We start from the raw sequence: 17236 nt of genomic DNA on the forward strand, positions 1-17236 counted from the left end.
CATCAAAACCCAGGAAAAATCTCATTAAGACTGCAACTGGGTGCCTCCTGCTTCACTCTCTACCCGCCATGAGAAAACACCTTCAGGACTGCAACGTTTAAAGCTGTGGTGCTGACATGAAGTCGCAAGGAAAACACAAAAAGGGCCTTTAGCCACGAGCAAGGTGAGACCAGAAGAGACAAAAAAAAAGGAGGCTGGGATGGCGATGTGGCTTCACCAAGATTATTCTTGCTTTAACTGGAATTGAAAAGGAGACAGAGGTTACCAACACTGATATAAAAGCTACCCAGTAGTAGAGAAAGTGAAATAGAAACCTAAGTGGTTGTTCTTACTTTATGTACATATTATGTACATTGATATTGGCTTTATGATAACATTCAAAAAGGGACAGTTTAAAGCATTCTGCCTGTTAAGATGTTAAGATACAAATATAATGTCAACATGCATTTGTACTTTATAAATTTAATAAAATAAAATAATTTTTCTACGATGGAAAACAACCATTACTCGAAGTTTATGAATGACTGATGGCGAAAACAGCTGCTCAGCATGGGGAATTTCTAAAGCTCTTGTGTACACACAGGTTCAATGTTGAAAAGTGAGAAATAAAAAGAAAACAAAAAATATTCCTTGTTTTTAAGCTGCAAATTAGCTTAAAGGCATAGAATTACTCGCAAGGACCTCAAGAGAGGAAATACCCATCCCCCTCTATCATTCCAAAGGGTAAACTGAGATACACCGGAGGCAGTTTCAAAGGACCGAACAACACTACTCCTGGAATCTGAAGCAAAGCCTTTATTCTGCAATATGTGGTTTAAGTGTGGTGGTGCCGCTGAAGTGGACCACCAGTCATTGTCAGACGTCAGTTTAAACCTGGCTCCAGTCTTCTGCAGTTCTTTCACCTTCCAGCAACATTTAACAGCCTCATTCAAAGCAGTAAAACATGACGCCCAGAGATGGAGCCAAGATAGAGGGTGTTGATGTGAGGTAGTGAAGCGCTGCGCTGCTTCTGAGTGAAGCTTCAAAGGAGATCGGTTTTCACACATGAAATAAAGATCTCAGATAATCATATAGCATAGCGACGCTAAAGCGAGACGCTCCAATTTACGTGGGAGGGATGATGTGGCCAATCTCGAGACAACACCTACAGACTGTCAGCCATTACAAATGAGCATTTCTACATTTCATACATCTGTTCAACATAACAGTAGGATGTCAGCAACTATCAGGCTCTCCATCATTATCACATAATGCATCATATTTATTTGACTTTGCTCCAGTAAAACAGATGTTTGCTTGTTTAAAATGTCAGAGCTTCACAACAAAGGCCACAAATGAAAAAATCTGATCTCATGAGATGTCTGCACCGCCACAAGGAAGTCATATCTGCAGTGAGTTTAATGCCTTGGATAAGACATTCAGGGCCTTTCCAGAGGTTACACATTATAAATCCTTTGATGTTGAACCTCTGACATGCAACATTAACATAGCATGCACTACCTGTTGGATGCTTTTAATCTGAAGCACTTTACAGTACATTAAGTGCACGACTCAATACAATTGTAAGAGCTAAAGGAAAAAAAAAAGGTTACAGTTTACCAAAAATATTCCTTACTGTTACAGAGGAGCTAATAAACCAGCACTGCATTCACTTCAAAATGTAACACTGTGAGAACTGAGGCTGAAAAAAAGAGAATAGACACAAAAACTATACAAAAAGCTTATAATAACACAATACGTTTCACTCGAGACCAATTATTAAAAAAACAACAACAAAAACAACAATGTTCAGATCAGATGTACTTTGTGACACAACACAGCTCTTAGCAAATACAATAAGACAAATAGTCAGAAGGAATTGGGACACAGTGATAGTTCATATAGTAATAAGATTTAGCTTTACCAACCATCAGCTTCAGAAGAGCAGCGCTCCAATTTTGTTGTATTTTTAATGCAATGACAATAAAGGCATTCTATTCTATTCTATTCTATTCTAAGAGCACCAACCCTCAAAAACAAACTAATCAAGAGAGATCATCAAAAACTGGCAACCCCCAATATCCCATGGCACTCTGTTACAAAGATGTTAATCATGGTAACTGCAATACATACACGCAACAATTTGGCATATAGTCTGTAGAGGCCTCAAAAAGAGGAGATAGACTAAAAAAAAACTATAAAGAGAATCGTTTTGAATATTTACACCATAAGCTACATGCATCTCTAAAGTGATTTCTTAACCACTCAGTACTGCAAAGGGTCAACTAAACAACTTAAATATAAGATAATATGAAGGATATCCATATTGCATCTAATTCATTGGTTATTTACTAATTGATTCATTGTTGCAGCCCTACATGACATCCAACTTTGAAACCACTAATGATGACACCCAAGCTTCTCTGCTGCTCCTCAACCTTTATCCACCTTAAAAAAAAAGACTACTATTAAAGTTCAGTGGACAACAGGGCTAATATGGAAGATGACATCTCAGAGAAAGAGTCAAAGACAAACACCCTCTGTGCAGACTCTGCGGCCCCATGTCTGACACCCCTCATTCATGACACACCCACTTCTCTTCCTGCACCCCCCGGAAGGAAATTATAGCCACAGAGTTGGGATCCATCACCAGGCAGGTTGGAATTAGCTGCTCTGTGATTAAAGTGCATCATCAGCAACACCAAGACTGGAGGGGTAGAGAAAGCTGTACATGCCAGAGGGCTTACTGTGTTAACTTCAGTTCATGACACAGGTCATGCAGAGATTCTCCACATAAACAAATGCACCAACAGCCAAGAAACGCTTTAATGAGGCTGATAGAAAACCTGCCTGCAGAGCATTTTTCCTTCATGCACCTCATATTGTGTAAAATGACACAGTATCGCAGAGTAAAGAACTGTCTGACATTACTGCATATGACCATGGAAAGACATAAAATAAGACATTGGTGTTTTTGTGAGAAAAACGATTTGTTTTGTTTTGTTTTTACAGGACCCACATGTGCTGTGATTGGACGCCTCCCATTTGCGGAGTGGCAGTGCAGACACCAATCATTTCTCCGTGTCAGATTAACATTGCAAACACTGCTGGTCACATTACCTCACTCACATCAAAGGCAGCCTGCTGAAAGGCTCAGTGGAATATTAGCAAAGATTTCCAGCCTTCATGTCTGTGCTTCGGAAACATGCTGATCTGAAAGTAATCTCCCTCCCCCTCACCCTCACCCCTTTTCTGTGTTTTAAGTGTAAAGTTGGCCAATATTTTATTGACCCATTTACAAAAGTTTTACACCTGCAAAGATAGGCTTTTACAACTCTGCCAGCCCCTCTGGCACTGAACCCTCCCCGTTAGTCAAAGTAATACCCTTTATTAGCATTTGAAAAATATGTAACCACAGCAATTAACTTTTATCACACTGTTTATCAAAGCCTTATCTCACCAGTAAGGAGGAGAGCGAAAGGATACAAGGTGTCGAGATCAAAAGTCGAGCTGCATGTTAACCCCTGCAGCAATTGAGAGAAAACAATAGCTCGGAGTGCTTTCATTTTCTGAAAGTGTCTCATTCAAGAATGTTTTTAACGTTCTCTTGCATGTGTTTTAAAACATAAAGACAACTTCCTCTCTGATTCACCAAATGGATACGAGTGTAGTTTGCAGACACTGTAGCTGCAGACACTACTGTAATCCTTAGAACAAATGGGACTACTGTTACTGCAAGTTAATGAGTTGAATACCCATGTTTCTGCTACTGTATACACAGGCTGCCTAATGTCACCAAGATGCAATTACACCACACTGCACAATGCTTATAATCTAAAAGGACGAATACAGGAAATTGAAGACACAGTGAGAGACAGTGAGTTTGCATCCCGGTCACACTTTATGTGACCACGCACACATGGAGAAAATACACTTTCCTCCCATGTGTCCAAAAACATGCAGAGGTTAATTGGGCACTCTAAATTGCCCATAGGTGTGAGTGAATGGTTGTTTGTGGCCCATGCAAATCCAGGTGGGCTGATGCATCAGAGATCCTACCCTCACACTCATGACCAACATCCCAGGCGAAACTCAACAGCTCAACTTTCTGAACATTTAGCCGACACTCCTCATAAACAGCCAGTCACTTAAAGGCATTATAGTAACAGCATTAGCACAGCCACTCATGCTTTTATCCTAAAGCTTCCTTGTGACTTAGAGGGTTAACGGGGAATCTGAGCCAGAGGTGAATCCTCAAAGCACATTCTCCACCAGCCAATGCACTCCAATTTGGGACCTTACATTCCCAAGAGAAGGCTATGGTCTGGAAGGGAATGGAGACAGCCTGTCGCTTGGCCTTGATTTACAGGTAGTCGCCGCCTGCCAAGAGTAACAAATCACAACATTATGGCTCTCTGAATTCAGAGCAAAGCTCATTTCCAGAGAATGGGAGAAAGAGAGTCATATACAGAATGACACAAATTATCTGCAAAAGCTTGTGGGGTTTGTACAACAACAGAATACCTCACCATTCGCAAAGGAAGTTAATTCACTCAATATTTAACTTCCTTGGCAAAAACAGCACAGAAGTCCAGCTGAGGTGAAGGGGCTTACAGGCTGTGCATTTGTATCAGTCACTACTGCAAAAACAGGATGGATAATACATCTAAAAGACATGGTTGACAGCAAGTCTCCTTCCCTGCTCAAGGATCTGAGGGATGTGTTTTAACAGTGAGTGCGCTACACTGTGTCTAGAGGGACTTAGCAATTAGTCAAAGCTCTCTTTGAGGAGAGACGGCGCTTCACTTGTCTGGGTGGCTTCAGACGCCAATCTCAAGTGCTGCAAAGTGTGAGAGGAACAAGGTTTTAGTCGTAGAGTCTACCTCGAGGGCAGCATAAAAGTGACAGGCACTTCAACCTTTTACCACAACTAAATGAGAGGAAACAAGCCTGGAAGTTGTCATGTCACTAGCTAGGGCTTAAGGATCTTGTTTTAAAAGGGTATACATATTAATGCTTAGTTACTTATTTATTATTTTTACGTAATTGAAAAAAAAATTCCAGTTGCTCAAAAAATAATTTATTCAATGAAGTACATTACAAAAAATGTAAAAGCTGCTCACTTTTAAATTCAATTTTCTTAGGCAGTAGGTTTACATCAGTTTAGGATCAGTGCCTTCTCTTTAATGTGCTTTTTAATTATTTGATACAGCCAAGACACATTAGTTTAAAAGCTCTGAGGCACCAACAGATGATGGTTTACACAAATTGTATCTGTTGATTCAGACTCAAACGTGAATGCTGACCGCTGACACTGAACGAGAAACAAACGATTGAGAATGTATTTACTGTATTTATTCATTACATTCACATTTCTACAACTCTTCTAAATGACAAGCCAGCTAAATCTTGTCTGTGCGATTAACAGCACAGCTCCATGTGACAGGTGGCAGTTAAGGAAACCTCTGACGCATGCACGTCGGCCAGATGAGACTGACCTCAACACCAAGGTGGCCATTCATCCTCTGTGGATGTGCACACATACATTCATACACGCTCCTGCACACAGAAGCACAGCATGTTTGGAGTAGACATCCTGCCAGCCACAAGCCACTACCTCTAAACATCCCTCACATCTGACCTTTTAACTGTGGAACTAAAATCTCTATAATTGTAGAGAGTGTTTCAACTTAGCAAGTAAACATAGCAGCAGAAATAGACACTTCAACTACTATATACAAGCACACTGGTGCCAGAGGCACATTTCTATTCATAGCTGACTGGAATTAGTGGCTTGTGTCACTGTTCACAATAATGAACTTGCAATGGCTCACATTATTCAGTTGCAAACTGGAACAACATTCACAGATTAGCGTACACTGTAGACAAATAAAAGACGCAGACACATCATCAGCATACAGGGAGCGAAAAATGGCTTGTAACCAACTTCTTAAAAGTGTAGAGAACAGAAGTCATTCTACTCAGTGTGGCAGCCCACTGCTCCTAATTCTAGGATGGGTCAAATGCAGAGAAATAATTTCCCCAAGGGGATTAATAAAGTTTTAGATTTAAGAGAAACAACAATGCTTAAAAAACCCGGGAAAAGATTAATTTTTACGAGACCAATGATAGGGTGAATCTAACAGTTTGTGTGAACAGAGCTTTTCATTCATAGCTAATAGTCAAGTTACGACTGATAATAACCAGTTCGGAAGCAAATATGACTGTAAACTGTATCATTTTCAGAGGTCTGGAGAAGAAAGTAATCACTGTTTCCTTCTAAATTGAAGCAAGCATGGCAGGACGGTCTGGGTTTAACAGACAGGCCAAGTGGGCCTTTCGGAAACACAAGTTTGGGCTGCATCTTGAAGTCTATACGAGTTGAGGTCCTTTTTGAGTTGTGGCACCTGTGGAGAATAAACACACCAGGGGAGGGCAGCTTTCCCTTCAGCAGTACCACTCCTCTGCTTAGCTTTCCTTACAGCAAAAACATCCTCTAACACACAATCCATACCTCCTCCAGCCCTGGCGCCACAGGAAGAGCTGAAGAGCCCTGGAACCTCTGTCTGCAGGAGACACAATGCTCTACCAACTCTGTTTACCTCAATCCACTTCCCCTACTCCCCCTGCCTCAGGTAGCTTTCGAGCCCTGGGCACCAGAGGCCTCAAACACAAGGAGGATAAATACAACAGCCGTGATAATAGAAGCTGTGGAGGCCATCACTGGTGTGTCCCTACTTATAGTTTGCAAGAAAAACAAGTGGAAGGAATCACACAGGGGCCTTGCGTCTGTCAGCAGTGATAAATGGATTCAGATATTAGAGTCAACAAATGGGTAATGTGTGTCTGTATATTTGAGAGAGCCTGTGTGCTTCACGGACGACAAGCATGCACATGTGCACATTCTCACGAGAGTTTAATCACAGTTTTATGCAGATGTCTCATCATATTTGAGAGCCACTTTAAGTGTTCAGTCAAATTATTCAGCACTTATACCAAACAGGGATGAGCCAACCCATGAGGGAACATGATAAACAAACAAGAGAGAATTATACAAGGTTTAAACACTTAAAACACCAATTTCCTTTTAAGTGGATAATTAAAATGGGCACTGAGCTCCCACAAGAAATCTCAGAGGATCTCAGCGCAGCCGCAGGAGTCCCAGTCACCTAGAGTTTCTCACCTTGAGTTCCATTATGTTTAAGACACTGTTTATACGGCAATGAAGATTACACTATGATTTATCAGTCGATAATGACAGCTGTGTTAGTATGGATGCCACAACTGCACAGCTTTTAATGGTTTTAAATGAATAGTCTAATAACCATAGTAGATAATTCATTTTCGCCTTCTCTATCTTAATTTGCAAATTTCAGTGGTCACTTGCAAGTTATGAGAGATAATCATTAGTGGCAACTGTGTCCAGTTTCAAAGTGACGACAAACTGACAGTATCTACATATTAACCTCTGTAGTCAGTAAGAGGCTGCAGAGCCTACATGTGACATTGAAGAAGGTGGTGAGAGACACTTTGATCAACAGCTATCCGTTACTCCAAAGTGAGCCTATATTTGGGGGAAACAAAGCACAATCTCAGCTGCTAATCCCCTGAGATCCAGCGCACACTGCCGCACAAGCCTTTCATCTCAGGAGTGCATTGGAACAGCTGACTGCAGACATACTGCACACTTGCACAAACAGATTTGCAAATGTATGAGCACCATACTACAAAATGCCAAATACACAGTATTATTTGTAGTTAAAGTTACTCCAAAAAAATTGTTTGTTTTTTTCATACTTACATACAAAAATGTAATACAAAAATTGTGCTTTCAGAAGCAATATTTATTGACAAGATCTGAACGTGGCCACAGGGAAATACTTAAGTTTTAGCACGTTAAAGATAAAGATGAATAAACCTGATCAAGTGTCTACATGCTCCTAGGCATTTCCTTTACTCTAATCTTTAAACCCAACCAATATATTTATCAGCTGAATGAAATCAGGCAATGTTCACTTATCGCAGATACTGTGTAACATCATGAATGTGTATCAAATGTGAAATTCAAATTTTTTTTGCTTGGGCTAATTACGAAATGGTGCAAATATATAAATGATAAATCTTAACATAAGAGATAAGATGCTCTGAGCCACATTTACCATTAGTTAATCTCCATTAGTAGTACCAGAGCCATGGAACAGAAACAATAAAACATATATCTTGTTTATGAATAGGAGAGATTTTAATTCCTAGATTTGGTATTAGCCCCAAATCCCTGTGTCAATCAATTCTTTCAAAGAAAACCTTTGCATAAGTCACCATTCACAATGACTGAGAGTTATCCCGTCTGCTTCGTCACACTCGTGAACCTCCTGCTTTTAGTAATCTGTGTGTCATACAATGCCGAATGTGACATTAAAGCCACCTGCATGTCCTCAAACCTCCCAGTCCCCCAGCTACACTGACATCAGCAGACTTCCACCACATCTTCTCAGGGGGGGAAAAAAAAAATCACAGAGCCCCTCTATGCCAGGTGCTACCCCTCCTCCCAAAAGGCAAAGGCTTTTCTTCTCTCTAGAGTGTGGCTCCAAACTTTTCTCCCAGCCTCTTCAAAGAGCAACAACAGGCCCTCGGTCCCATGGGAGCACAGAGGGGGTAGAGCCCGGTGGGAGAGGGGCATACGTCACACAGCACGCACAAGAGGCCAGCCGGTGGGAAAGAAAACGCATGGGCAGAAAGACAGAGAGAAAGAGGCAGAGGAGTGTGCATTTGAAAGATGCTTTCAGATTCTCGGCAAAGGCCCTTGCTTTTTGAAAGCAACAAGGAGAGAAAAATCACAACAGCAGAAGCAAAAAAAAAAAAGAAGCTAAGGTGGTGCAAAACCTTCCATGTCTTTTATCGGAGTTGGAGGCTGAGGGAATGTGTTTAAAAGCTTTAGGCCTACTTCCAGAAAAAAAAACCTTTCTACTTAAAAAAAAGAAAAATCAAAGAGCTGGCAGCCAACTGCGAGACAATGGAGTTAGGGCAGAAGTTTCACCGTGATTCACTTTTGAGTTGAATTCTGTCGTCAGATGTACCTATGCTTTTTGTCTACATTCCATATAAGTTGATGGAAGTTGTGAAAAGAAAAAAGAATAAGAGCTTTAGAATTGTGAGAGCAGTGGTTTGGTACAGGTGGAGAGGATGCTTTTGCTTTACTGAAAACAGCGCTTTACAGCGGAGGAGGAGCCATCAGTGTCACAAATAACAACTCTAAGCATTGCCCCAGTAAATGCAACAAACAGAAAGAGGAGGGGAGAGAGGGGAATCACTAGAGGGGGAGGGGGCTGTAAAAACAGAAAGAATTTTGTGAGGAAAAAACGTCAAATCTGATTATTTCTGAAAAGACTCTTGACATGCAGCAAACATAGTTTGTCCTCTTTTTCCATCCCGTGCCAAGAGAAAACTTGCTAGCAGTAATTTGAACCACAAAGTCTTAAGTTGTGAAAAGCTGTGGCCCTATCGGTATCTGTGACAGCAACATAATTCTGCAGGGTGCATATAACATATCAAATTAATGGGTAGGTGTAGACACGATACAGTACACAGGGGAGAAAGTGTGGCCATGCTCACATGACCTGGAGCTCATGTGCTAAGCGCCACAGTTCCACCTGCCCACACCACTCACTCACTCACTCACTGTCGAGCACGCTGGACTAACACTGCATCTGACGACTGAAACCATGAATGAAACCAGAGTCTGCGTGGAAACGACGTTAGGCATTTAAGGCTGCGCATGTGTGTGCTGAGCCACAATTTTAACACATATCCATTAATGAAGACAAAAAGCAGCTCTACAAAACATATTGACTTTTGTTAAAATTGGCATTGTTTCCACAGGGAATATGGTTTGGAAAAGGTTGGATCAAAAGAATTCCAGGCGTGGGCTCCCTACTGTTGACACCCGACCCACATTCTCCTGAAGCCCGGTTCAGCTAGAAGGGGGGCTTTAAAAAGAGCAGATATAAATAACTGTCTCACCAGGTATCCTATACAATAAACTTGACAGCTTTCAACGCTAAGTGAATTAACTTGCGTTCTCCAACCAAAGAGGATTCCGTCTTTATCTGAAAAACACTGTGGGGTCGAGCTTCTCCTCAACAAGCGGCAAGACTTGTAAGTTTAAGTTTGAGATACGATAAACAATTTGAAAAATAATTCTTAAACGTAGGGCTGCAACGAATCAGCAACGATTATTAAAATTAAGTGAAGCGGATTTACTGTCAACCTGTCGTCAACCCACATGTCTCCCACTCGCCACATATTTAATTTAATATTGGAAAAAAAGATTCCATTGTAGCAGAGATGTCTGGTCAGCAGTTACACGTTGGCAAAATCACCAGACTTTGGCACATTGTACGAGAAATAATGAACAGACATAATTGTGACCAATCGACTAAACAAAAAAATGATCAATCAATTATTCAACTACCAAAATAATCTTTAGTTGCAGCTCTACTTAATTGGTGATTTTTAATCATAATTACATAATTGAGAAGTTAAAAATTAAACTTTTTGATGATTTAGCTGCTCAAATTTGAACAAAAACAGCAAAAGTTAGTTTAGTCTCATCCCGAATGAACAGATATCCAATACGTCCAAACAGAAAATACATTTAAATACTTAAAGTTTCACAATCCAGAGCAAGAGGTGACACCATCAATCCTTATTTTACAACTCAAGCACTTGGCTAATGTATCCAGAATGCTCACACCATGTGGGAATACGCTCAACATGGAATTGTCCCAATCTGTAATCAGACTCTCGATTACACATGTCCATGTGAGCGCAAGGCATTTTAAATCCTTTAAGCATTGCTGATACAAACCAAATAATGTTCTCTGACACCTAATGGCAAATATAGCAAGAGGCAAATCTATGGTGTGAACTTTTAAAATAAATATTGAACAAAAGCAAAAACTGCCCAAATAAATGTTAATGGTGGAAACACTTTTTGTTTTTTTATTCATTTTCCATTGGAGCTGTAACAGCCATTTGCAACGAACTCAACTCTACTAATTCAAAACGATCCAACTATTTTAGAGCATTTCTGCTCCATCCCAGACCAAAATTTCACACACCACAATCACATGAATAGTTCTACATAGAAAAATAGATGTTTGTTTTTGTGGTAATAAGGTATGGTAACTGCAGCATAATGATGTGGTTTCAAATATGTAAAGTGCCCAAAGCAAATGAAACCACAACATGCAAGTGACATATTTTGTAGTATTCCTCACTGAGCCAGTCGCAAAAACATCCTGCAGACGACATCTGCTGCAAGTGGGATCCTGTTACTGTATAAAATTTACTGCAGCTTTGGGCACAACAGCATTAACGACTTTCAAATCATCTGGGCGCAATATGTTAAGCTTTAGTAAGGCATCCACTATTCAAAGATGGCAACCTCAGACCAGAAAATTCTTAAAAAAAACATCACTGCCTCTCACATCACCCACCACACGACACCATGGCTGCTCTTCAGGTAAAGAAAGGCTATCAAGAAACCTTGAGCACCTTCTAGCAAAAGGTAAAACAATGGTGGACTTCATACCAGACCCAGTCAGGAATCAAGATATTTCAGTTGCCTAAGACTTCATGTTTGGTGTTTGCTTCAACTTCAACAGCATGTTTTTCAACTTAATTAAACCTGTCTTTATTTAAGCAAATAAGTGACAACGTTAAAACAAGTAGGTCAGCACTGCTAAATAAATTTATTTATTATTAATCAATTACTAAATTAGTCGCCAACTAATTTGATGATCGATTACTTGGTCTGAGTGGGTTTTTATATAATTAATGTGAGCTCTCTGAATTTTCAGCTGGATACTGTTTGGTTTCTTTGCTCCATATAACAAAGAAATCATTAAAACTGAATAATTTTTGGTTTGTGGACATATAAGAACATCATTTCAAGGTTTGGAAAACGCTGATCAACATTTTCCAATATTTTATGAACCAAACAATTAATTAATTGAGAAAATAAATGAAAATAAACATTAGTTGCAGAGTGTAGTTTTTCAAAATGACAAGCAGCTGAAAGAGATGTGTACTGTTATGTGCTGTATTTCAAAAGGAAAACCATGAAGAAAGAAGGTGCTCTGGTGTGTTCAAAATGCAAGAGCTTACGGAGCCTAGTGAGGCTGCATTCAATAGACAGATGCATTTCTGTTCGCAGTGACTGGATTGTGGGTGGAGGGACTGATTTTCCTTTTTTTCCTTGATGGGCACTAATTCCTCAAACATTTTGCCTTTGAGGAAGGCATCACTAACCAAAGAGGCTTAAGGCTCGTCTGAAGCGGTGCCAAAGGATTTCACCACTTGACAACAAATGCACAGTGTTTACACCCAAGCCAAAATAAAAAAACAAGCATGACCTCCGACATCTCTCCCCTGCCTTTACAATCCACACTTGTCACCAGCCTGCCACACAGCAATGCTTTCAACCCAGACCTGATTTATTGTTACCTGCAAAATTCCCTCTGATAAGTGCATATATTGGCACAGTTGTTCCCTTCAAGAGCAGATGCGAGCTTAACCTGAGGGAGTGTTACAATCCATCTTTTCACTTTGTCGCCATGAAAAAACAGACCGGGACAGACACAAAAATGGATTCAAGAGGAGAAGGTTGTGTTTTTTTCAAGAAGTGATAAAACACATCAATGCTGAAATCAACAACGTATTATAACGATGTTTAAACTGATTGCACAGTACAAAGGTGATAAAATAAAATATACTTTGTTTTTCTCTTGGCAAATGCAGTTTTTGTAGATTAATTTATGGCCCGTATAAACTGCTTTATGCTGTATCAAAAACAATAAAGAGAATGACTGGCCTGGTATCTATCATGTTCTTTTATTCAGCAATGACACACCACCAACTCTGAGGAAAAATGTCCCCACCAGCGTCCTGCCACTGCTGTGGCTTCAAGAGAGTGACCAAATAATACACCTGGAACCACTTGGGACAGTGTCTGTTCACTGAATTATAAGAGGTACAGTGGAGCCTTTTTCATTCCCACTCGGCACATGAACCTCTGCTGTACTTTATGAAACCGTTTTCTAATCTGAACACTGGGTTATGTCCAGACGATTTCTGACACATACAGCACCTCTGGATAATCTATGGAGTTAAGCACATATCTGGGCAATAACACAGTTGTGTATATCAAGGGACATTCTAAAAAGGTTAACATAGCTTAATGTCCGAAAATCGATCATCGCCAAATTTCCTCTAGTCACGTCCACTTTCAACTAAAAAATCTTAATGAAAACCCCAATCTTATGGACGCTCTCTGCGTTAAGCTTTTTCCTCTCCATAGGTGCTCATTATAGAGAAAAAGCTTAATGTCCATGTGTGTCTGTAAGAAACAAAGATCCACAGAGACAGCATCCATAATATTGGGGTTCTGGCTTTGATTTTTGGAGAGGTGAAAGCGGACATGACTAGAGATTGATGACGATTGATCGCTGTCTCTGACATTAAGCTACGAAACTAAAGACTGCCAGACTTTGCAATGTACTGAGATCACTGAAAAACACTCAAGATTTCAACAGAAATGTGCTTTCATTTTAGCAGGGTTACATTAAACTTTTGCAACTAACAAAAAAGTTACTTAGAGTCTTTAATGTGCAGCCAATACATGGAGAAGTCAACTCTCCAAATGCCCTCGTGCAAGTTTACTAATGTGCCCAACTATAGAGAAGTCAAAAGTCACATCTACACTCAGTAAATGTCTTCTCTGCATCTCCACTGTACAAAAAGATGACTCTTTGTTAGAGCCTGAGTGCTTGAGGCGCCGGCAAGCATCACTGGTGTGACGAGAAAACACTTTTCACACGCATTCCTTTCACGCTCCTCGTGAACCCCCCGTTGACGGTGCCGTACTCACCCGTGTCGCCAAGCCACAGTTCCTCTTGTGGTGACAGTCCCGCTGCTGCTCCAGGCGAGAGCTCGCGCAGTAGTATTTCTGTTTCACGAGCCAGTCGTCGATGCCCTTCCGCGCCAAACAGGCGTTCACTACAAAACTGTCGCCTAAAAACAAAGAAACACATAATTGCCAAATAAACGTGTTGTCCCGCTGCCCCCGTGCGTTTTCCACAAACGCCAGACCTTCAAAGAGTTGGTCAGTCTGCGCGCCGCCGCGAAAACTGCTCACAAACTCGAAGACCAAAGAATATAAGAAAAGTGCATTACATTGTAACAGAGGAGGATAAAGACATAAGTGCTCTTACCTTCTGGGCTCTCCCTCGGTTTACAAATAGCGGCTTGAGACAAAAGAAAAAGAGAAAGAGAGACACAGGACAATGAATACTGTTACTCGAAAGTATCGCAGCGCAGGAACTATACAGCGTTGATTTTCTCGCAAGCGTTGAAGAGACTTACCATGTTTGGAGTGCAGTTTACCCATTTCTGTGCATCGAGTTGTAGTTAAAAACCATCAGATGACTATAATCCAAAGAAGAAATTAAAAATGAAAAAAAAAGAAAAAGAAACAAGCTGTTGTATCCAGACAGAGGAGCGTCGGTGACGTGAGAGGAGACTGCGCTCAGTGAGAGACTGGAGCCAAAGCAACCTTTGATCCAGACCCACAAGGCTCACGCACGGAAACACTCCACTTCCTGCCTATCCTTTCACTATAAAAGCAAGCAGTTATTGAGACTGTTTCCCATTTTTTAAGATAGCATACCATTTTGCAACCAATTTGCATTAGAAATTGTGACAAGATGTATATAACGATATATTAATGCATGTATCACAATTTAATTGTATGCATTTGAGAATCACGGCTCTAATACCACTGCTGCCTACATGAAAAATATATAAAATAAAAATAATAATAATAATAATAAATATAAATAATAAAAAAAGCAGGGCAAATTATTTTTAACCAATAAGACTGGTTGAGTTATTTTTAACGTTCACGCTTTATTGTTTTTATTCTGAAAATCTAATTACGTGTTACGGTGGTGGTCGAATGTTTCGCGCTAACTTGACGAAACTCGTTAAGCTTTCTTTCAAAGTACAGATGGAGCGTGAAAACAACCTTTGTTTTTACTGCTTGAACATTATTTACAAAGAAAAGTTGAATGCAAGTATGTGCATGAAAGTTTTGCTGCGTTATTGTCAAAGTTTCCTGAAGGTCTGCTAGCCTATTCTTTCATAACCAGATATTTCTTGAAACATTTACATTTTAATTGCAAATAAAGTAACTCTTGAACGAAAAATAAATAAAAACCATAACAAAAAACAACACATCACAAAATGTTATTCTAAAGTTGTAAATATGTTTCCCCAGTTGAGCGAATCAAGCCTTTCTTACAATGCCCCCAGTAATAATAATTATAATGCATTTTATTTAATTATTTATGTGTGACTTTTTAAGGACACCTTCCAGATACAAAATAATTCAAAAAAAAAAACAATAACAAGAGTTTTGAGGTGGGAAGAGTCAATGTTATGAAAGGTCTGTGGGAGGAGTGTCGGGCAGGGTTGAAGGCTCTTGATCCTCCATGGGGTGGAGGAGTTTTGAGAAGCATGGCTGATGATGGTCTGAGAGTACTGGAAGGTGTGTAAATGGGCAGGAGGTCAGAGACATATGGGGGTGCCAGGTTATGGAGAGCTTTGAAGGTCAAGAGGAGGAGGAGGATCTTATGGTTTATGTGGTGTTTGACAGGGAGCCAGAGCAGTTGTTGGAGGACGGGGGTGGGTGTTGTATGGATGGGGTTCTGGTGATGATTCTAGCAGCTGCATTCTGGACCAGTTGTAGTTTATGGAGAAGCTTGTGTGGTGGAGCGGAGAGGACAGAGTTGCTGTCAATGCGTGAGGCGACCAGAGAGTGGACCAGGATTGCACTGCTGTGTAATACTGGGAAAGCCTTCAGTCCAAACTCTAAATTCTCATCCCTTTAATCTATTATAAATGAAAAATTGAGAAGGTCATTACTGAGAGCTGTGGCTGCTTTCATGATCTTATAAATGAGTGCCTAATTATTGCTGCCTTGTGCTTGTTTGTTGTCTGTAATATTTGCATTTGTTGTTTTCCAATGTTAAAACTGAATGTCTGTAACTTCTAAATATAAGCAAATGACTGTTCAATTCTTTGTCAAATGAGTTCACACAATTAACCCTTTCTGTTCCACACAACTCTATCTGTTAGTACGTTCACATGCACAGTTTAATTAAGCTAAGGCCGTAGTCTGACTGAGTCAGGCGCGTGCACAACTTCGACAACTTGTACAACTTGGACTTGGATTTATTGGCTGTGTACGTCTGACTCCACCTTCTTAGGTGGTCCTGTATCTCTCTATAAGCTACTGTGTATTGAATCAGTTTCCTGTCGACCTTTACGTCACAGAATAACAAAAAGTGAAAGGCGAGATGGACGGTGAGATGGACCGTGCTGTATAAATCTAATCGCCTTCTACTTTCAGGTCAAAGACCAGGGACGAAATTTTGGTGCATCCGCAGAACGCAAAGTCCGACTACAGTCTGACTAAGCATATACATGTAAGAGTAATCGGAATATGAATCACATTATCCAGGTATGTTAGTCCGACTAAGACTAGCTCGATTTTAGTTGGAATAACGTGTTTACATGACAGTAAGAAAAGCAAATTATTGTCTTATTGTCTTACAATCAGACGCTTAACTTGCATGTAAACGCACTGTGTTTCTCAGTACAGTGGAGTTTGAAGCTTACACAAAGGAAGTGGTTGGTTTTATGTCAAGGCAGATGAAACAGCAACATTACCCTAGTAAAGCAATAAGGCTGCAATCAGGCAACGAAAACCAAAACACAAAGAAGCATCCGTGAATTGTTTCTGGTAGTATTGCTTGACAGAGCCTGTTTTCCGATCAAGAACACAGCATACAAATAATTATTATAAGTAGTGTCTGTTTATGAAGACCATACATTGGCAGAATAACGTCATCATCCATAAAATCACCATAGGTTACGCACTGCAGCCTTAACATGGTTGTCCAATCAAATGTATGAAGCTGCTCGCTAGGTCTAAAAGAGATTTCGATCTCAATATGACTTCTAGTCTGAGTAATAAAGGGCTGATGATCCTTCTAATTAATTAAATAACCTTCATGTAACATACCAAAGCTTATCAGTCATGTACAGTGAATGAGTAGTCTTAATCAAGAAGGACATGTTAGAAATTAAATCGTTGTTTACATCATTTTTGCCTCCCCTCTTGATCTACAAAGTT

The 17236-nt window shown here is 40.2% G+C and overlaps 1 protein-coding gene across 2 annotated transcripts in view; it reads right to left on the reverse strand.

Annotated features, from left to right (window-relative positions):
* nkd1 (NKD inhibitor of WNT signaling pathway 1) overlaps nucleotides 1-14593 on the reverse strand; it is a 33325-nt gene extending 18732 nt beyond the window's left edge. The window contains exons 1-3 of one of the 2 annotated variants that reach the window (XM_058629183.1): nucleotides 14404-14593; nucleotides 14253-14285; nucleotides 13910-14052 (exon numbers count right to left, since the gene is read on the reverse strand). In XM_058629183.1, coding sequence (XP_058485166.1) covers nucleotides 13910-14052; nucleotides 14253-14285; nucleotides 14404-14428 — 201 coding nt within the window. In that variant the 5' untranslated portion in view covers nucleotides 14429-14593. The remainder of the gene's footprint in view (nucleotides 1-13909; nucleotides 14053-14252; nucleotides 14286-14403) is intronic. The other variant, XM_058629182.1, reaches the window with a different exon arrangement.
* Between the last annotated feature and the right edge of the window lie 2643 nt (nucleotides 14594-17236).

Source organism: Solea solea, chromosome 5, assembly GCF_958295425.1.
Source record: "Solea solea chromosome 5, fSolSol10.1, whole genome shotgun sequence".
NCBI classification, from domain to species: Eukaryota; Metazoa; Chordata; class Actinopteri; order Pleuronectiformes; family Soleidae; genus Solea; species Solea solea.